At 34.5% G+C, this 22615-nt stretch overlaps 1 protein-coding gene across 6 annotated transcripts; it reads left to right on the top strand.

Annotated features, from left to right (window-relative positions):
- Positions 1-523: 523 nt before the first annotated feature.
- Positions 524-22562, top strand: LOC110836810 (cell adhesion molecule DSCAM). Of its 6 annotated transcripts, none has more exons than XM_022078412.2 (7): positions 524-828; positions 3229-3567; positions 4761-4954; positions 5865-5994; positions 6834-6977; positions 9343-9465; positions 10844-10980. In XM_022078412.2, the coding sequence occupies exons 1-6, from the start codon at positions 777-779 to the stop codon at positions 9450-9452; spliced, it is 969 nt and encodes a 322-aa protein (XP_021934104.2). In that variant the 5' UTR covers positions 524-776; the 3' UTR covers positions 9453-9465; positions 10844-10980. The 6 variants fall into 6 exon arrangements, with proteins under 6 accessions (XP_021934104.2, XP_021934100.2, XP_021934103.2 ...); XM_087349423.1 differs by lacking the exons at positions 524-828; positions 9343-9465 and adding exons at positions 875-1055; positions 1734-1834 and having other exon boundaries at positions 10844-22562; XM_022078408.2 differs by lacking the exon at positions 9343-9465 and having other exon boundaries at positions 532-828; positions 10844-22562.
- The last annotated feature ends 53 nt before the right edge of the window (positions 22563-22615 follow it).

The following is a 22615-nucleotide window of genomic DNA, read 5'->3' as shown; positions in this document are numbered from 1 at the left end:
TAAGGCTGTTTGCCAGACCTTAAGATAAGAAATTCATGTTGAAGCAAATGTTCATTATGATGACTCATGGGCTACAAGCTGCATCAGGTGGCTGAATGGTGAGTAAACCATATCTTCTGCTGTTATCATCAGTGCAGCTGGGTAACAAAACTGGCCCTCTGTAGCATGCTCGCTGGTAGAAACTCAGGGAGAAAACTGCATTGTATTCTGAGACTCAAAGGAAATCCATTGATGCAATTTGTAAACAAAATGTACAGTTGCTGAATGCTAAAGCTTGTGGTACATATGGTTACCACTGGGCTTCAAAGCGGAAGATATGTGCTAACTAAAACTTGATCTACAGCCCTCACAATTATCCCCCATTTAAATTACATTACTTAGATGTGTTTATGAACATTAATGGTTCTAAATAGGTTTTGAACCCATGTCTAGCCATTTAACCTTGCAGGGTTGGTAAGGATTTGTTTCTTGGCAGCTATTCAATTGCTGAAGCTTAAAGGTACGGACATTTATGTAATAATAGGCACAGTGCTATTCCAGTGTGGGGAAAATTCCTGAATTTGGCGCCACATAGTTTAACAAACGAAGCTGGAGATGTCAGTATGTTCAAGCTACGGTCTTACTCGATAAATCCGTCATTGTGACCAACTAAACTGGGTGGATGCGAAAATAGGGAGTATCACGAGATGAAACGCGTATAAGCAAAGTGTCATTCGTTATAAACAAATATGGTGGTTAATGCAACTTCTTTCACTCTTTACTATTGATATGGGAGAATGATTATAAAGAAGATTATAGATATATTCTTGCTGTTAGTGTTCGCGGAAGGTAAATTAATGAAACGTAAATCTAGGCATTTTACTTGAATTAGAACATTTCTAAACGACCTTGTAGTGGTGTACTAGCAATAGTGATGGTGTTCCAACATTTTTGGCGATATTTGATGTCTCCATTAAAGTTACTTGCCAGAATTCATTAGGTCATTTATACATACATGTAATTACAAGAACCCCGTGCACTTCTTTATTCCATTTGGTGGAAAGTTTGGCAGTTCGGTAATGCCTGTGATTATAGAATGAGAATTCAGAATTACATAATGTACAGTGGGGACAGAGGCAAAGCAATATTCAGTTTGATTTTGTGATATGTTACTTTTAGCGGCTGTCGCATCTGTTATGGACAAAAATTGTAGTACTAATGTTTATGACCACTTAAAAAGATGTATTCACAGCTTTGCCTCAAAAATAATTTATTACCAAACGAAATGCTGTTGAACTTATACTTTGACAAGAACAATTCGAAAGTTGTGCAGTCACTTCTTGTACCTGTGGGATGGCTTTCCTTGTTGTGGAACAGTTAATATTAATCTGTTCTTTGTGTTTATTTTTAAGAATAGATCAGGTTTGGAATACAGAATATAATACTCAAGTCCCATGCAGCTGTTTCATTAGTCATGAAAAAATATCGGTTTTCATTGGGACTTCACTGCAAGTGGCATTGTTTCAGATTGTGATTGAATAGCTGCAGAAACAGATAATGCCAAAAGATTATTGTTTTAATTTAGTAGTAAAAATAATACTTTTAGATACCAAACTATTTGAGTTTTAATTCATTTACTGTCATACGGTTTCACAAACATTGTATTCTTTTTGCATTAGTAACTGAAGTTTTGACTGTTAAATTTCAAAAACATGTGTCATATAATGTACTGCTTCATTTTTGTGTTTAAATAGAAGTCATAAGCATGTCCCAACAAACATGGCTAAGACTGGAAAATATCAATGAGTCGAAGTGCTCATGATTGTTAGTTTATTGTGGTTAAAACTTTGTTCAGGTGAGTCCAGTTTTAACAAGTGAAACAAATAAGCTGGATTGCTAAGTAATAAGTTGACAGCTTGGGGAGTTACTGTCTGTCTGTATTTATTGTAACACATTTTGAGTATGAAATGTACTAGATGACTGTTTTCATACACAAACTTCACTAGTTTTATTCAAACTCCATTTTCAGGCTGAAATTTCTGAATTTGGCAGTTCTTATGGAAAAACCTAGGCAAAATGATATCTAGAACTTAGAATTCATATTTATACACATTTGTAGTGTTTTATTTTTTGGAATTTTCCTCTAGTACAGATATTTGATTGACAAGCATATTAAGGGTTTACACCATTTTCAACTTTTAATTTAAAGGACCTAATAATATATGAGGTTTTCACAGCAGTGAGTATGAAAATTTCTGTCTTCTGGGTTGTTGAATATTCATCGCCCTGATGACGGAGGCAGTATGACCTCTGAAACGTTGGTTAGCATCGACCAGACTACACGGTGCAACAACCCAGAAGACAGAAATCTTCATACCTAATAATATGTTTAATACAGAATTTGTAGGAATGTTAACACCTGTCCAAGGGAAATTAAGTTTCACGTTCACTATATCGTCATCTCACACCAAACACAAAATTATCTCAATTAGAGATACAAATTTTTTAATGATCAATTACTTTGTACAGTTTGTGGTCCATGGTTTAAATAATTTATTATTTTTCCTGCCTCAGAAGGCAGAGACTGAGTGGCTTTCACAGACATGACATTCATATTGCCAACTGTGTTACATGCACAGATGGACCAGTAACCTCACATGCAACAATATGTTTAGTTTATTTATCAAGACTGTCAATAGCTCAGACTGTGTAGCATGTAATGATAAGATTATTAGTGAATAATGAACTGGAAAGGTGGACTAAATGGATACTATCTTGGCATTTGCCTGGAGAGACTAAGGAAAACTTCAATCAGGATAGCCAGTTTCCAGGCCAAAATATGAACTCAGTAGTTCCTAAATACAAAGGAGGATTATTAACCAGTTGACCACAATGTTTGGTTACAAAAGTATAAAAGCTGTTACAGTTTATACTGACTTTATTATGAAACTTTGGTCAGTTTATAGGAAGCTCATTCTGAAGATTGTTTGCTTTTTAAATCCCTACCTTTATTAACATCAACATGTGGCTATATAAACTGTGACAGATGCGCAGCACAGTGCATTTCAATACATGAATCTGAAATCTTGGAAAGTTTCTCCCTTTTTGTTAAACTGATAAGGAATAAAATTGCATGGCTATGGCAAGACATTTATATTTCATTTTTGGTTTGAAGGTGGTTGTCTTCAGGGTTGTAGTGTGCCATTAGTCTGGTGGAAGTTGTAATAAGTTATTGATTTTTTTTTACAGGCTGCTGCCATGCAACAGTATATCCTGAGCTTCAGGAATTTGCTGTAGATGTTGGGGGCAATTTGACCCTTCCATGTACAGATTTATCCACCATGTTGCCACTTGCTGACCCCTACTCTGCATTATGGGTGCGGGAGGGGCGCGAGGACAGTTTTAATCGTAGGAGAATTGAAACTAATGGGGGTCTCACACTCACAGCCTTGGAACGGGATGATGCAGGAATCTATGTGTGCAGAGTTGATGGAGACACTGAAGTAATTAGGTCAAGAGTCAGAGTGGAAGTTCGAAGTGAGTGTGTGTCACAGAGTTTGCTAGTTCTGCATGGTTTACACAGGTCTGGTGAGTGAAGTACACAGCGTAAATTTGACTGTTGTAAATGTTTTTTGTTCGGCAGTTTGGATTTGATCCTATCCCAGTGGTAAATGTTTAGAACACTTATTTTCTTTGCTTTCACACTTCACTATTCACCTACCAAGAGATTTTAAGTATCTCATGTCATATTTGACTCATTATTAGGATCACATTAGATTGAACGTTATCAGATTTTTGTTTCCCCTGTTTGTTGTTGATAGTAATAAGAGAATGGTGTCTTGATATTGGCTACTTTTTCCTCCTCCCATTCATATTTATCATATCCATTAATTTTGTTGTCTCTGTAGATGTCTCAGAATAGAATTTATGCAGATTGATAGAAACAGGTTTTATCATCGTACCATCTACATATGGATAGCACCAAAAGATTGCTATAGGTCCATATAGACCTTATAGTGATAGTGCTGTATGTCACTAAATTCAGAAAACAGCCTGCAGACTATGCCGATGTAAGAATGAGAATGACGCAGACATATGGGGTTCATTATAGTGTAATATTTTGTTCTAGTTTTGTCTTACAAAGCATCACAGTTTAATACAGTAAAATGTTTTTTTAAGGCAGAGAACAACTTTATATACCTGTTTAAAGTTTATATGCGTCATGTTTGTGTTTTATAATTAAAATATATAATATAATTCAGGTCTATACACAAACTTTATTTACAGATGTTAAAATTTAAAATTTGCGCTATTCATCGTTACTACTTATTTACATATAAATAAATAACTCATATGTTAATTAATTTATTCACAGAATAATGGAAAACAAACATAAGATACATAAAATAAGAAGATCAACAGAACACATACTATAATAATTTACAAAACAGATTGAAAAACTTGCATTGTAATATAAAGTAGTTTTAAAGGAAAAACCTGAAGATGATGCTACGCATCGAAACATGTAGTAAATGAAGGCGCAGTATTGTAACATCGTAGTAACGATGAATAGCACAAATTTTAAATTTTAACATCTGTAAATAAAGTTTGTGTATAGACCTGAATTATATTATATATTTTAATTTATATACCTGCCTTCACTGTGAACTTTAATATTTACTAAACCATGTATGCAGCTTTGTGGTGAATTTTGTACATTTTACGCTTGTGTGAAAAGATTTTAAGTTACATCTAAAAGTTAGAATGTGTTTATGTTATAGCAGTACCACCTGCACTAGTAAATGTAACAGTTCGTCCTTCAACGGTGTTGGCGCTCTTGTTGTGGGATGTGACAGATACTGGTGGTTATCCCATCACCTACTTCACAGCACAGTTTCGACAGAAGCATAATGATGCAGGCAAAGAGCCTGATCACTGGCATTTTGTCATGCCAGAACATATCAGCCCTAATGTGGTGAGTGGCAACATTGTTATGTGTGACGCAGTAATTGAAATTTAGGTAAGACCTCATGTTCTTGAAGCAGCACGTATGAAGATGGCTGTCTTCTGTGATTTTTGTGTGCACATATACTCTGGTAGAAATTGAGTGACATTTCAGACATGCTTACTGTCTCACTATGCAGCACCACAGCGATAAACAGTGGAGAAGATCTACGTTGTTATATCCTTCAGCACTTTTACTAATGAGAATATATATTTAAATCATGATAAATGCATTTATTATTTCGGTAAAATTTGGCATTTAATATAAACCCAAATGAGGATGAGTACTTTCACTGGTGATTTTAGAATGAACAATTATTTCCATGTTGGAATCTGTGAAACCATTTGAAAGCAGTCGTCTATGTCACAGTACCACTTCTGTAGGTTGTTTTGAGCATTCTGTATATTTCTGAAGCTATTTAGCCAAGTTTGAAACAGAATTGCATGTTACACATATTTCATAATTTTGCACACATGCACTGAACGCGAGAAACATGTTCTAACACAGCCTTACAGTGCAACTGAGGCTTCTATTCAGTGGAAATACATAAGCACATGCCTAAAGGTTTCCGTCACACTTGCCGCTTAACCACGTCCACTACTGTGGTGATGTTATTCACTAAACGTTTTGATCAAGTCTTATATTTTCTTTCATTTAGACAGTGACTTTATATACCATAGTAAACAGCAAAATGAGGTCTGTCATTCAATTAAGAAACAACGGTAATATTGACAGGTAAGAGCTTTACCCCTAGCTTCCCTTCATGGGTTTTTCAGATTTGGCGCCTTTTTATTTTGCGGCCGTTTAGTGGAATCGCCTTTCAACAGTGTTAATAAGCCATGCAGAGAATGAACTAAAAATCATATTTTTGACGTTACAGCGACAGATAGATGTGTATCGACTGGATCCCAATACTACATATGTGTTCAAAATCTGGGCCAATAATAATTTGGGACCAGGAGAAGAGACTGTGTTGGAGGCAACTACATTGCATGATACTGAAGAGATTGGTGAGCATTTTGTTAAGAACTGTCCGGAAGAAAAGTGATTTGGTTATATATCTACTAGAATTTGTAATAAAATAACACTTTTTTCATATATTAATATATTTAACTTGCATCTTACTGCAGAACAAGTATAGACATTTTGTTGCAATTTGCAAACATATATTTCTAGACTGTTTGTTATGAACCACTTGAGCTTATGCCTTTTGCATATTTTATTGATTAGAGGATATATCTTTGATGAGCATATCTTCGTCTTATGTTCAGTACAGTTGAGACAAATTTTGTTACTCACTTTATGTTTGTAAGTTCTGAAATTCCCAGTTCTCACAGGATGTTGAAAACTACAGCCATACTATTTCTGGATAATCTCTGATGGAAATCTAAATATACCAAGTGACACCTCAGAATGTTTGATACAGAGAATATGATCAATTGAAGATGCCAACTCTTCTACTTCAGAAAAACTAGAATCATTTGATCACTTGCCGTTAGTACAATGAAGTTGCTTACACAATACATTACTTACCATCATTGCACACTTTGACATTGCCTGCAGCACTGTATTGAACATTTACCTTTTTAGATGTTTAGAAATACATATTGGTATAAAGAGTCTTATTTTCTTAATTTTCATTTTCTTTTCTGGTGCTTTCGATTTCATAATGAAATGTATCTTTCAGTAAAACCATCTTTTTTATCCCATTACACACCTGGTGGGAAATGGAGGCATACGTCTTTGTCTAAAAATCATCATATATAGACATCTATAATTAATATAACTATAGAGTGTGGATAGATGTGATGTATTTATGTACAGATGTTGACATAAGTTTTTGTAACAGAACTGGCTCGCCATCTGCTGCAAGGAGCCCAGACATTTGACACCCGTGTTTGGGTGGCTGCAGTGGCTGTAGTGATGGGGACACTGCTAATGCTGGCTGTTGGAACTTGTTATTTGTTGTACAAAGATTGTCACATCCCTTCTTGTAAGTAATTGCATTTGTTAGAGATTCTGTAGTGTGATCTGTCCACTTTTTAAATTTTGATTTCTGATGAATTTTCAATACTGAATTTCCACATAATGAAGCATTAGTCAGTGACTCATAATGGCGCATTGTCGTGGTGATTCTTGAAATGATTCAGCAACTTTAAATTATACTAGGAACAGTAGGAAGGAAAAATGTTGCTGTCATTCAGTAGAATTGAAGAGTGACATGACTCACATTCTATTGTATAAACACACATGCTCATATATATATATATACACGTGTGCATGTGCACACACTCGTGTGTGTTCAGAAACAAATACTAAAGATTTTGAGTATTTTCTTGATTAAAATAGAAAATGCATCAAGCTCTAACACTGGTGACATGTCACTGTCACTGCTGCTATAGATGTTCCTAGATACCAAACAGTTACTTTGACAGTGTAAGCACCCATACAAGCATTAAAATAAAATAAAAAATAAAGTGATATACAGTGAAACCTCGATACATCGTTTTCGGCGGGGGTGAGAAATAAAAACGATGAATGCGGGAAAGCATTAAAAATTTAAAAAAAAACAATGTTTCTCTTTCAAAGTTACTTCTTTTTACCAAAAAAGTCTTTAATGGACAACTGGTTTGTCGAAACTTTACGTTTTAGACCAAACAGAGCACTTTCCACGTTCAAAATGTTTTCCTCGTCACGTTCACTAATATTAAGCGCATAAAAGAATGACTTCACTTTCGCCAATGCAGCGTGCGCTTCGGCAAAACTCGGCAAAGCTTCGGGCTCGCATTCGTCGTCTTCTTCTTCCTCACCACTCCAACCCCCTTTGCGGACAATAACAGGAAGAATGGAAATACTATTACTGCCGAACTCAACGAAACGTAGCTGTAGAAGACCCTGAACCGCTGGAAACGAGATGAACCAGAAGAATGAAAAGTGCCGCCAGCCTTTCCTTTGTACTTATAATAAAAGCATTTGTGAAGAAATTCACACTGCACATGCCATCTGGCATCGCTGGAACGAAATATGAGTGCACCCAAATTAAAATCGTAAAATTTCTGACAATGGGCACCGCCATTCACTCCAACTATCACCCCTCATTCGAAAAGAATCTGTGCTGGTTGGGCGACATAACAGGTTACCGCTACTGCGTATTCCAAAAACATTGTGCGTCTTTTGGTAATAATTTATCTCAAAACCCAGCATTTTAAATTCTCAGAAACGATCATTGCAGGAAAATTGTGGGCCGGGACTAAGATTTTTGAACGATCGATGCGATAAAACGATAGTTCGAGGAACGATAGAAGCGGGAAAATGTAACATTATTTTATATGGGATGTATTCGGGACCGAACAAAACGGACGATGCATCTGGGAAAACGATAGTTCCGGGAACGATGGATAGAGGTTTCACTGTATATGGTGACTGAATATCATTTAATTCTTTTGTAAACATACTTTCTACAATAAAAGGAAGCACCAGTTGCTATTTTGTCCTCTTGCCCCCCCCTCCCCCCCAAAAAGGAACTGGTTCAGAAATTCTTTGGCATTTGTTTTCAGACAGTGTATATAGGGTGCTTTGGAGGGAACCAGATTAAATTATAACCAAAGGTGGAACGTTATGAATCCTTGTTATCTCTGACTTCATGCGGAATGTCATGAGCCGGGATAGCTCAGTCAGTATAGTGACTAGCTACGGGCTGGACGACCGGGGTTCGATCCCCGACGGAGGCAGAGGATTTTTTCTCTAGCCTCTGCGTCCAGACCTGCTCTGGGGCCCACCCAGCCTCCTCTACAATGGGTACCGGGGTCCTTACCCGGGGGTAAAGCCGGCCGGGCGTGATGCTGACCACTCACCCCCATCTAGTGCCGAGGTCAAGGAAGAGAGGAGCTATACCTCCGCTCACCCCAAACGCCTACATGGCGTATAGTGGGACAAACTTTACTTTACTTTTTTTATGCCGAATGTCAGTTTCTTCCAACAACCCCAAAGATTGTTAGTGATTTATTATAAATTAGATTCTTCCTTTGCATGCTTATTAGTGCCATACTATTATGGTCAGGTCAATCAGCAGGTTATTGTGGCAATGAAAACTTTACTGGATTTGAAATTATACAAGTTTAATTTCAAATCCAGTAATTTTTCAGTCCTTAATCATCCATGTTTAGAAGCAGCCAGTCATTACATTTAAGTACACTTATTTTGTACAGCTTCTAATTAGGCAGAAGTTTGTTGTACATCTGCCTGTAATGTTTCTTCTCATCTTGTGATTTGAATTTTCTTCACAAGTATCTTTTCCATTTTATTGCTAAAGTCCACAGTTTTGGCATGTTTCGCCCTATGTAATTTCTTGATTTCAGCCAATGTAGAATCAGGTGCTGAGACCCCTGTGCCTGCAACCATCATTGATCAAGTTATCTGTCCTCTTACTCCTTCCAGTGCCTCAACAGAGCAAATGACCAATGTATAATGTCTTGAAATAGGTAGGTATAATGAACCATGCCTGAATCCTCAGATAATTCTTCATTCCGGATCATCTTCAGGTGAAGGTTTCTTCTTGTGTCCACACTGTGAGGTGCAATTTTGGAGTAACACTGTAATTCTACTGAAAAGAGTTCTTCTGCACAGCTTTCCTTCTGTCTGTGTCTTGCTGACTAAACCATGTTTGTCTTTTTGGCATTTTTTTAATGGATTCATGATTTTGCTTCAGATTATTGTTAAACACAGTTTGTATTTTGAATTTTTTGTGTGTGGAAGGTCTCGTGTAATGACCATCAAATATTGGGGTGGTTTGTTTCCAACAGGCAGTAGAAAGTCATTGAAATGGTGTATGAAAATGAAGCACACGAAAAATGTGTTGTCTGACGCACAGCTGTAAAAACAAGATGGGTGAGTGTGTTTTTCTTGCAGATCTCATGATTGCAGCTGTCGGTTTCAGGTTGTGTTCTGTTGAGCTGTCGGGGCTTGTTTATATGGGGTTGCTGATGGGTTGGAAATCATTCATAAGCACTTGTCAAGTTAATTGCTGATGTCCTCATTGTTTCATCACTCTTGCCCTACATTTAACATTATTAACCTGTTGGAGATTATATTTTTGTATCCTTTCCAAGTTCTGCTCGTGAATCCCAAAGTGAAGATCTGTAAATAACAACTTCTACATTATGGACAGTGGTTTTGATTGGCTGAAAGTAATTGGGATGATAGTTACGTTGATTCTGTAATTGGCTGTGATAAAAATAATAGAATGTTTTAGCTAACAGCAGAGGATTATCTGTTTGATGCACACATGCTAGATGCAGTGTTAAGTAAAGTTTTAGTAAGTATGTTGAAATGTTTTTGGTGGTGTAAACAGTGTTGTATATTGCCAGGATGTTCTGCAGATTATTCAATTGTCTGGGTTAGTTTAGGAATAAAGATAAATGTATCCGCGTGTTTAATTAAGCACCATGCCATGAAGATGTAAGTGGGCATCTTCACATTCCTGTCTCATTACTCTTTATAATACTGAAAATCTAGGTGAGATTTTAGATTTTCACAGTAATTACTATGAAGATGATTCTTCCAGTTCTTTGTGCTGTGTATTCTTGTCAAAGTTTACCAACATTTTACTGATGCTTGCTGCCTCTGTCATCAGGACCATGATGGTGTAGGCAGCAAGCTCCTCTTAAACACTGATAAACTTCTACCAAACTGCATCGCACAACAACCCAGAAGATAATTGTTTTCAATAAAGATTCTAAACTGGTTACTGTATCTACACAGATTTTCACACGAGTTCCTTTTTTTCTGATATTCTCTTTACTTCTGCTGCTTTATCGATGGTGTGTCATATGAATGCTTCATTCTGCTCTCACCTTACAGTTTATCAAGAAGAACAAGAAGTGATCGAACTGGTTCCTAATATCATCCTTAATCCTGGATACTATGATGATGATGCTAGGATGGAGCGAATAGAACCGGATGAGAACTCTAATGACCACATGACAACAAGAATGAACAACAACACTGTAATACAGCCAATTCGGGTTTGATATAGAAGGTAACGTGCTCTCCAGTAGCCAGGCTCACAAACTTTACGGAGATCTGTAGAAGGCAGCTGTGACTGGTCATAGAAATACACAACTCAGCTTGTTCTCCGTAGTTTATTCTTGTGAAAATGTATTGGAATTGAGGATGTGCCTATATAAGGGTAAGGTGTCTGTGAGCAAGGTGATGAACGTGTCAAATGATTATCAGAGGGGATAAGTAACAGTATCTTCCACTTTGTTTCAGTTTAGTATACATTAAGCTGCTGCTCCTTGGGACTGGTTTCATAGTGTGCTTGGTGGGAGCACGATGTTTGGTATGGAGGTTTTATCAGGTGTATTTTGATCCACTGTTTTTTTGAAGAGAATTCTCCCTTTGGTAACTGTTGATTTTTTTATGGATTTGCATCTAATTAATCAAACGAGGATATAATCATTCCTTTAGTTGAAATATGAATAATGTTGAAAAATATGTGTCTCTGTAGTATGGGTGTCAAGTATTCATAATTGATATTGTATCATAAACATTTTCATGAAATGTGAACTTCAGTAATTTTCATGTAATTCTCTTAGAACATTGTTTCCATTGCAGAGTAAAACTTGGCTAAGGGTGATGAAGAGATTTGGTATTAAATTTGCTTAACTCTATAACCAAAATGATATTCTTCATAACATCTTGCAATTTTTTGACATCACTGCTTCTCATCATTCTAAAATGTCACGACATGGAGTAAAATATTTTATATATTGTCATTTTAATGGTCGAGATGGGATTTTTTTTCAGCTACCAATTTTTATCCGTTAAAGGCTCAAGATAACTGAAGAACTTCTCTCCTTTCCTGATTGGAAAATTCCTCCTAGCCTAATCTTTCTTCTGACTGTATATAAGCTGTCCTTTTCTAAACAACTCCCTTCATCCCTGAAGATGGAGACAGTGTGTTTGTCCAAACCATTGATAACTACTTAGAAGCACATAAAATATCTGAAAACTAATTTTAAAATTGCAACTTTTGTGAAATGTGGTGCCATTCAATAAAATTGATGGATGAAACAGGAATTTGAACATCTGAATACTGAGATTCTTTAAATGTCACTAATGTCAGAGAGGAATACAGGCTAGAAACCACAAGAATAAAGAAATACATAATCAGGTACATGGGTTGGTCATAAACAGTATGTCAGGAAACACTGCTCTTTGAGTTTTACATGTCGATTGTTGTCTTTGCATCTGGAAAAGGAACAAAATAACCCAGACCTTCCTTTGTGGATTACAGTAGTATACAAAAATGTGAAATATAAATATTACTGTAAAATAGTCGACGCTTGCCGACGTTGCAGGGACCATCTCTGGCCCCATCATCAGGGTGTCTGATGTGGCATGGCTCACTAGCTCCCACATCCACATCAGATGCCCTGATGATGTGGACAGAGATGGTCCCTGAAATTTTAGTGAGTTTTCACGATAGGACACGGCTTGTATCACGAGGATTTTATTAATTAATATAATCAATCTGCATTGAACATAATATAAGTGATTCTGCAAATGTGTTAATTCAGGAATTTGTTGAATGGTTAATGATTAATCATGTACTTAATTAGTTTTGAATCTCTTTTACGGAAAGTACATTTGTAGTTGTTGTATTTGCTGTCTGTGAAACTGGAATATCAGATAAATAATCCATCTTGATTCTCCAACATTCTGTATTATAATTACTTTATACAAGAACTGTGAATTTCTTTGCTGTAATGTTTCACTTTTTGTTGGCTCAGGAGCTGGGACCGCATTCATTTTTGTCTCCTTTTTGAGTCTGTGAAGTGTCAGGCTCTGACCTGAATCTCAGGGTATGTACAGTATGCTCAGGAGCAGGCCAAACTTGTCATGATGTACTAAGACTTTGTTCAGAGTTATGTTTCAAAACTATAAAGAAGCACCTGAAACTTACAGAAGATCCATTTCCTATCACTTGACACTTTCCAAACATAATACGTTATTAAAGTGTTCGTTTATTATGTACTTCCTTTGTCTAGATTTGGAGTTATGTCCACTCAAAAACTAAGGAACCAAATTTAATTATTCACAGTCTAGTGGTTATTACTCCTGCTTCATATTCAGGTGCACCTTTGTGTAAATCTGCCTACACTATCTCCCCTGACTTACTGTAGATTTTCTCAGTTCCTGTAGGCAGGTGGTGCAGTAATTTACCCTGAGAAAGACCTAATCCTCCCTTATATAATTCAAGAAAATGATCAGTAATGCCTTTTCAGGAAAATATTCCATTCATTAGTCAGAAACTCAACAAGATTTCAAAAATTTTACATGTCCCCAACAGGATGTATGGTGTTCCTAAAGGAAGATGGTGCATGTGAATCTTTTGTGATTGTTTGTATTTATTGAAGGATAAACCATATTAAATGGTTTGTTACGGTCCTATTGAAAAATTGTATATAACTGAAACCTTTTGAAATAATTTTTATGCTGGTGTGTCAATTAATTGTCTGTGTTATTTTAAATGAGACGTACTTCCAAAAAAAAATGGTATTGCAAATAATTTTCATCTTAGAACTTGTACTTATTCAGAGCTTTAAATCCTGGAAAATGTATTTACAAATCAGTAAAAGAAACTATTGCTACACCCCTCTGTATCATTTGTGTGGAAGAATTTTGTAATCAGTGCTTTGTACATCTAATGAAGTACTTGTATTTAATCCATCTGATTCCTGTCAGCCAGTAAAAGACTGTACTAGCTTTTCATGTTTTGTGTGGGAGAATGCATTTTAATCTGTGGCTCAGAAAATGATTATATAGTGTATCACTTGTAAACAAAGGTTCCTGAATCCACTTATTACCATCCAAGCAAAATTGTATCATTCATTTTTTTTATGGATACCCCTTTTTATACATCTGAGGCAGTGTGGTCTAATTGGCAGCTTGTGGGCATTATTCAGCCCATGACCACTTGTAATCAGGCCCACAAAATTATTTGTTAATTTGATACTTTTTACTACAGGCTCATTTATTTGCTGCCATTGTATATTAAAGTGCCACATGTAATTGGCCTTGTGCAAGTTTTGCATATCTCGGATATCATTGTTGCAGGAGCAAATTTAAAATAATAGGTAATTCTATAGTAATTTATGCACATTTCAATAACATTTTTAATTGAGTATGTGCTATAGTAATGTGTTATTTCTGAATAAGTTCAGGGTGTTTCAAAATGATTGAGATGGTTACAATTGGATATATTTAATGCACTGGAGCAGTTCTAAAAATCAAATAAATTGGTACATATAGAGAAACACTGAGAGTATTGTTTATATGTGATCAGTTTGAACACCATCAGTTACATTCATTCATATGACTGTGAAACTTGGGTTGTTTCTGTACGTGTACCAAGTTATTTCTTTGTTTTTAACTGCACTGGTACATTAAATATAGCCAATTGTAATCGTGTTATTCATTTTTAAACAAGATGTATTGTTAAAGATAACTTAAATTTGCTACTAGTTTTCTAAATAGTGCCAAGAAGTGTTTTGGTGTCCTGTTAGAAAATATTCTTGGCCCAAGGGAAGAAAAATGGTGGATCACTGTGGCATGCTTAAAGTTTCAGATCAGCATCGTTCATAATTGGCCTGGTCCTAACATGGTATGATACTTCCCTCCTCGTACCCTTTGTATGTGGATATACATTTACTCCTTTGTAGAAGTGCTTGTTGCAGTGTTTGTGAATCTGTGATTAATTTTAGTACCATCTTTCTAATTGAATTGAATATTTATTGACTTACCAGTACACGATGCTGAATTACAAGGTGATACAACTTGATATAATCTGTATGGTTATTGGGTGGTTTATTTGTGTGGTTAAGCTGCTCCAGTCACTCTTCATTGTAGAATAAATTTAAATTTACTTCAAGTCAGTTGGTATATCAGGTAATGATACATACCACGCTGTTGACTCATTTGAATGTTACATTGTCAGAACAACAGTCTACTTAAAAACTAAAATTTGTGATATTTTGAGAAGCATCTCTTTTAGTGAAGTGTTGTTCGCTCTCAGATGGTGAGAGATTTTACATCCGACAAACTGCTCATAAGAGCAAAATCCTACGTTTACAACATGAGAATGATTTCTGCTATAAACAGGCACATTTAGTTGATTTAAGTTTGAAACATTGTATTGGTTGAATCTGTGGTGTTAAATGTATGCACACATTCCATTCACTATTGATATTGTTGGTGTTCACTACAAAATTATATGCATTTTAAGTAGTGTCAATTAACGGTTTAATTGTTCCAATAAATTTAGGTATTCTTCACATTATTTAATGTAGCATGTGATGATTTTTATGCTGTTAGAACTTCATAAATTGTGTAAAGTGATTGTATATGTGTGACAGTACTCTCCACATCCCACTGTCAAACACAAGCAAAATCAGTGTAAATGTTACTCCAAATCAGTGCTATTAATATTCTGCTATTCTTTGAGAGATTATTTATTTTTCACACATTTTTATTTTGCAGGTACTGTTTTTTGTTCCTTCTTTTATGCTTTCTTTAATTTTATGGGCAGTTTTATGTTCAAAAGTGATATATGAACTTGCAACATTCTAGACACTTAGGTTTTCTCTTTATGTTTTCATAAATTATTTCCTGTGTGTTTCTTCCTGTATTATATTTTTAAAATGTAGGGTTATCTTCAGACTAACAATGTTTTCTTTTTTTACAAAGTAAAACTTTTATGAAATATAATTTGTGGTAGTTGGCACGTGTGCATACAGTAATTGTAGCGTTATGTGTAGTGTTATTGGCTTCAGAGATGAAGTTGATGATGTAAACAAGTCTTGGAAAATGACTGCAGACATGATTTTTATGTAGGTAATTTTGCAACATTTAAGCTATATTTATGCACAATTAATGCATTGATTCAAAATGTGCATCAAACCTGCCTATTGAATTTCAGCTGAAGTGGAGCTATTGTTATATGGTAGTTGTGTTTTAGATCGGCAAATTCTGAGTGTGCCTAATACATTTTGCATGATTTTTTTAATGGTAGAATGTGACAAATAACAAATCAGGGAATTTGATTGCTATTTTTCCTTTTTTTCATTGGAAAATGCTTAAAATTGCATGTTCTGAACATATAGATGAGTTGATGTGAGTCTGCTTGCGTAGCTCAAAAATAAATGGACTTGTCACTACAGTACAATAATAATAAAAGAAAACAATGTGTTCTGATGACGTAGCAAGCAGAAGTAAAACCAAGCAGAATGTTATGCACTACATTATGTGGTTTGTTAAAACACTTATCTGTCCAGTGCCTATATGTAATATTGATAAATCACTGTGCTTTGGAAGAGCATCGATTTGTGTTAATGGTGTTTATGGCAATATTTGTGAACTGCACCATTATGTAATAGTTACAGTTATGATAGCTTATTTGTCAAGATAACTGTTCAGTAGGTACTAATTTCCATAGCTCAAAATACATAAGATCTGCGTGTTTATGGGCAGTAGCTAAGTTTTGTATGGGAATTTGTTAAAGGATATATTTAGATTATAAACTGGTAGAATTTTGTATATTTCAATGCATGTAATTTGCCTTGCTTGGTGAACATTCAGAAATTTAATGCAAGGCTGAGGTGAGTGGTAAATTGCTGCATACTGTGTTGTGAAGGAAATGTTTATGTTTACTGCATATACCACAGCTGCTTTGGCTTTGCATTATATACTTTATATATATATATATATATATTATGTGCAAGAAAAATGAGAGTATATAGCAATAGAATGAATGTATTGTATTAAAATGTACTGAGTAGTGAATTTTTGGAGATACTTTGTTCTCTACAAATAGTACATTTTGACACAGTACATTATGTATACAAATTGGATTGTCAAAAAGAGCTAGCAGTAGGCACAAATATGTCATATCCGATAAATGTTGGCCAGCCTTCTCTGAGATAATACTGCGAAAGGGGCAGTATATATTGATGCAGAGCAGGGATCTGGTCTGTAGCAGTTTGGAACTTGCACACTAACCACGAATGTGCTGGAACAGAATTGGTAATTCATTAAATAAACTCTAATTTTCTGTTCCATTATTTGCAATTTGAGAATGTGTTTCTGAGTTCTCACTCATGTAGAATTTTCTGATTTTTAAAAATAGTTATTGAAGAACTCTTAACATTTTAATTATGTATCATGTTTTAAAAACCAGCATCCTTCATAGACACCCATTTATTTTGAAAGATTTATATGATTAGCAACTTTAGCATGATGGTTACAAAGCACCCGTCAATGATCTATGTTGTGAAGTACGTGGTATATACTGATCTGGAAAAACTAGAAGTAGCTTTAAAGTAAGATGATTTTCATGAAAACATTGTGCTTTAATTTGTGAATATGTTTACTACAGTTATGGTTTGTAACAAGGTATTCTCTGTGTCATAAGAAAACTATAGAAGCCGACATCATTGACTAGAAAGTTAGTCACTTTTATAGCGTAATTAATTATAATATATGTCATTCTGAAAACCGATTGTCTCATAGGTATGTTTTTCCCCCGAGGACAGTAAACTAAAAAATACAGGATGTATATATATATATATATATATATATATATATATATATAAAATCTGTTATGAATGATTAGAGCTGTTTTATTTTGTTGCCTGTTAATTTTGCAATTTAGACATGTTTAGTGAATACTGTTGTGTGCATTTAAATAATTTTTTTCAAATTTAACTTTTGTATTGAGAACTGCACATTCTTATCAAGTACATTTTAAATATCTGAAAAGTTGTAAGAACCCTATTTGCACACCTGAACATTGTAGTCTTTATATATTGCATCTGTATCAAGTAAAGAGACATAAATGCATTCAAGCAGTGATTCCTAAACCTTTTCATCCAATGGAATCAGCACCCCAAAACTGTAATTAAATGAATTCAAGATAGTTTATGCAAAAGAAAGTTGCATGATATTATTGCTTCACACCCAACTTAAATCTTCTCAAGTAGCAGCGTAATGTCTTAATATGTTAATGTAAATGATATAATTTGGAATTTCTCCATTCTGTTTTTGGTGGACAGTTATCCATAACAGTCAAAATATTTGCTTTAAAATAAATTTGGCATGCCATTCATTGTATGTGCAAACTCACTGTAGTATGACATATTTAAGACATGAACTTCAAACTGTGAGAATGAGCATATTGTTTTTATTGAATTGATCATCATAGTGTTGGCATCATCATGTTTATGCTTCATTTTTATGTATAATTAAGTATGATGATTCTCAGACATATGTGAAAATATATATTCTGTGCTTATTTTCTTTGGGTTGTGTTATGGGTATGTTCTTCGCTGTATTTCATTGTGACTTGCTTGAATGTGAAATAGAGGTTAACTTTCAATAGATGTCATCACCCCAGGAGTTTACCACATGTAAACTTTTTACTGCTGAATAATGCACAGCCATGGTTAATATAGTCTAGTACTGATATTCATGTTATAGTTAGCACATTACTGGTACTATCTGTCATACTACTTGCATTAGGATATTGATTCGAACTCATATGACAAAATAGCATTTATGTTTCAAGTTGTTACCAACAATTGGCATGAGAATATTTATTCTGAACATTCCTTGCAACCAATTTCTGTTTTTCCATACAAATGAAAATACAGTATTTTCATGAATAAATCCCACAAGAAAATGGTGCCACTGTGGATCTAAATGGCTAATGCAGTGAATTAAATTAATTTTCTTACTTTTATTGTTAGTGTTATTTGTTGATGAGAAGATTATTCCGATGATATTTTTTGGAATATTTGTGTTTTTATTTGAGGGAGTCTAAAGTACTACCAGATTCCTTAATCAGTTCAGAAATAATTCCCTAAGTTGTTAAATTAATGTCAAGTCACAGTGCTTCCTAACTTGCATAATTTATGAAGTCTTTACTGTTCTCAATGGAATATTTTATCTGATATGAAATTTATTTTCTTTTTGAAAATCATGATAACTTCCTTTAAATTAAATCTTTTCTTTTATCCAAAACCCATTTCAACCCAGTTACAGCTTCAGAGACATGTAGTGATATAAAGTAAGCCAGCATTTTGAATTATTATTCAATGCATGCATTTCCTGCAAATTTGAAAACTTGATATGTAACAAGATCTTGTTGAAGGAATTATTCATAATAACGATATAATTTGTATTAATCATGTTTAGAAAGGTTCTCTATCTTAATATATAACATGGTAATGTGCACATGTATTACTATATAAAATATGGACAAAGATTGTAATTCACGGTAGAATGTAGTGCTGTGTTTTATTTTACTATGTGAATATGGGTTCATACATGTCCCCTTTTCAAAACATATCCTCCTTGTGAAAGGGCTAAGAATAAGGAACAGAAGGTGGTGAAAATCTAATAAAGGGCCTTGCACCATGTATGGGGTAATTTTAACAATGTTTCATACAGTTGGATATTTAAAATACTGACCATCTTTTGAAATGTTGTGTTATCTTGCACTGTCGTGTTGTATTTCTTTAGCATTACGTTATGAACACATCCTTGCATGCAGCTTTGGAAATTTAAGGAAGAACAGATTTTCACCAGTGACAGTTGTCTGAAAAAATTATTAAATTGGCAACATTATGACTAGCAATTTTAGTATAATTTAATGTTTTCATATCTATAACTGATGACTCATGTTTGTACTATGTTGGTCTTAAATTCACTAATTACATGTCTGTTGCTAATGTTATAACCTATAGAGTTTTGAGGGATGTTACTAGTCTCTGTTTCTTGCACATATGTTTCCCATTACATCCGTGTCATAAACCCATTTGTTTATTTTTCCTACCAGATGATTTGCGCTTCCAGATCTGAATTGTCGTCTAGGTTTTCAGCTTTTACTTTATCTCGTTTCTGAGATAACTTCTGTATATTATTGAATAATTGATAGACCATTAAAAATCAGCATTATTATATTTCATTGTCTTTTACGGCATGTTTTGTCAGGTAACAGTTTGAACAAACGTGAAACAAGAATGTGTTTCTTGTATGTCCTGACCTTTTAAAAATTGTAATGAACATTATAGACTGAACTAGTAACATTTCTTATTTGTGTTGTTCGCGATTGTTGGGCGTATATGTATAATGGTTTATTTAGTTTGCTGTACACTACTGTATATTTGTTTCATTCTCTAGAATTTTAGAAGCTTTTATGTATGGAGTATTTTGTTACAATATTCATGTTATGTTATAGGTTTTAATTTCTGTAGTTAGTTGAAATTGCCAAAGATAATGCACAATGCCTGTTAAGTGTGTCAGATTTCTGGGGCTGTTTTCCTTAATTGAAAAATACAGAAACAGAGAACTGTGAACCCTGCATAAAGGAGCTTGTAAAGTAAAGGCTGCTCAATATTAACTCTCACTTGTACTCAGTTTGCTTTACATAGGTTCAGTGTGATAAGGCCCTAGTTACCTGGCACAAATAAGTAGAATTTCCCTTTGATAGAGAAATACAGAACTGTGACCAGTAATAATCTTAATGACAGAAACTGGTGATTGTTATTTGTGTGATACTGATTTTTTTATTGTTATTATTGGGAGTATTTCTATGGTTGTGATTTTGGTGCATAATTACTCTGCTGCACTTCAGCCTTGCAGAAGTATTGCCACTGGCACTACTGTTGCTGAATACCTTTAAAAACAAAGGATTTCAGTGTGGTTAAAGTATTTGGTGTTGATAAAATTACAGCTTGCTTATAAAGGTGATTTTAAAGAATGTACCTAAATGCAATATTTTTACTGTTGGGTAACATCCTTTTATGTACACTTCTGTTTTAACCATCTAGAAACTGAGTTCATAGCAATATTAATGTCACATTATTTCCTGAAATTTATGTTTGAAAATTTGTCATTGAGTAGATAAAAGCAATTCCTAACTTTTAAATGACAAATAAAGTGTATCTTGCTGTATGTTACCAAAGATTCAGATGTAATTAATTCAGATTTGTGTCATTAAGTGACAGGATAATTGTGATGATGAATTGGAAATATATTGAAGTTGTTGTGGCCTGTTATTGTGATGTAGCACACACAGTTTGCAGGGGTTATGTTTTTGAAAACCTCTGATTGGGAAAACCATGATGCTCAAAGCTCAGACCTTATGAGAAAAATAGCGTTTGGGGAACCAAAGCCACACTAAACATGGTACTTAATATATATAATGATTAATAAATATGAGAGCATCACTGTTGATGTTTATTAGGATGACATCAGCATTTCTAGCTGAAAGTTTATCAGGGTGATCAAACACAAGGGCAGCAATCAGTTCTAAAAACTGTGAAAAATACAGTTGGAGTACACAACAGCCCATACCTGTCTGCCCGTCTCAACATCTAAATTGATACTATACTACATCGAGTGAGTTTGTGCACGTGTCTGCACAAGATAGTGAAAATTGTGAGGGGCCTGTGCTGCAGTGCAAAAATATTACCACAGAAATGTTTCTTTGAATAAGCAAAATTGCAGTGCACAGACCCGCAAATGAGGAGGGTTCGTTATATACACAGCACTCGCTTGAGGGGAAAGAAAGCCATGAAGAACTCTAGAATAGCTGTTTTGGGCCGAGATTTGACTTCCAAAATGTGAACATAAGCATTATGACATTTAGTGTCAGTTAATGTTCAGAATTTGAAATTGTGACTGAAAGAAGAGGTGGCATTTTGTATAGTACTCCTGAGTTGCTCTATACAGACGTCCTTTAATAATACAAGACATGTGCTTCCTCAGTTCAAAAATCATAAAATCCTGACATTAATAAGCTTCTGAACATCAAGCTGTAGTCACCAATAATTTAAAGGAAACATATATCTGATAATATTCAGTGTTTCGTAGTATCATTAATTGTGTGACAGTTATTAAAATTGAAGTTGGTTATTTTGTTAATAATAAGATTAAGAGACAGTAGCATAAAATATATCAGCAACATTGAATTGCACATCATCTGTGAAATATACTGTTGCTGGCCTGTTGCAAACTTCTGCAAGACTGTTCTAGCACTACACAGTAATAGTGGTGCAGTACCCCTGATCTTGTGACATTTTTATACATGACATATTAACAAATAGTTAAGGTTCCTTTATTTTTTTCTTGTGTATGTTGAAAATTTTTCAAGCACAGGTTGTTTTGATACAATAAATGTGTTTATGAAAATGATTCTGAAACTGGTATGTGCTGTACAAATGACAGTACTGACCTTCAAAATGAAAAAAATTAGTGTCAGAAGTTCAGTTATAGTACTCTCAATTTATGTAAAATTACCGAAAGCTGTGAACACTTAATAGTGTGGAGATTAATGATGGAGATTGCAGTGTGACATAGCAGTAACTATTATTATATGTTTAATTTTTTACATTGTCCATCTTGGAGAAATGAGTTGGCAACAATTTCATTTTAAATCAATTCCATCACGTGTAAAAGTATTTTGTAATGGCAGTGTCTTACATTTTGCAATATCATAATAAAAGATGAAAGAGTAGTGAAATATTTATTGCTTAGGTGTGAATTACAGCTGAATGCATATTTCGCAGT

The sequence above is a fragment of the Zootermopsis nevadensis genome, unplaced genomic scaffold, assembly GCF_977971745.1.
Source record: "Zootermopsis nevadensis isolate Lab colony 2312 unplaced genomic scaffold, Znev_1.0 Znev_ptg000016l, whole genome shotgun sequence".
NCBI lineage: Eukaryota > Metazoa > Arthropoda > Insecta > Blattodea > Termopsidae > Zootermopsis > Zootermopsis nevadensis.
The sequence above is the reverse complement of the archived record's forward strand: the minus strand, read 5'-3'. Positions and strand labels throughout refer to the sequence as shown.

Excerpts from the sequence above, each read along its gene's own strand:
- LOC110836810 (XM_022078408.2), top strand. The coding sequence starts at position 777 with ATGATTATAAAGAAGATTATAGATATATTCTTGCTGTTAGTGTTCGCG. Across the intron at positions 3,568-4,760 it reads GCATGGTTTACACAGGTCTG|CAGTACCACCTGCACTAGTA; the intron begins GTGAGTGAAGTA and ends TTTATGTTATAG. Across the intron at positions 6,978-10,843 it reads AGATTGTCACATCCCTTCTT|TTTATCAAGAAGAACAAGAA; the intron begins GTAAGTAATTGC and ends CTCACCTTACAG.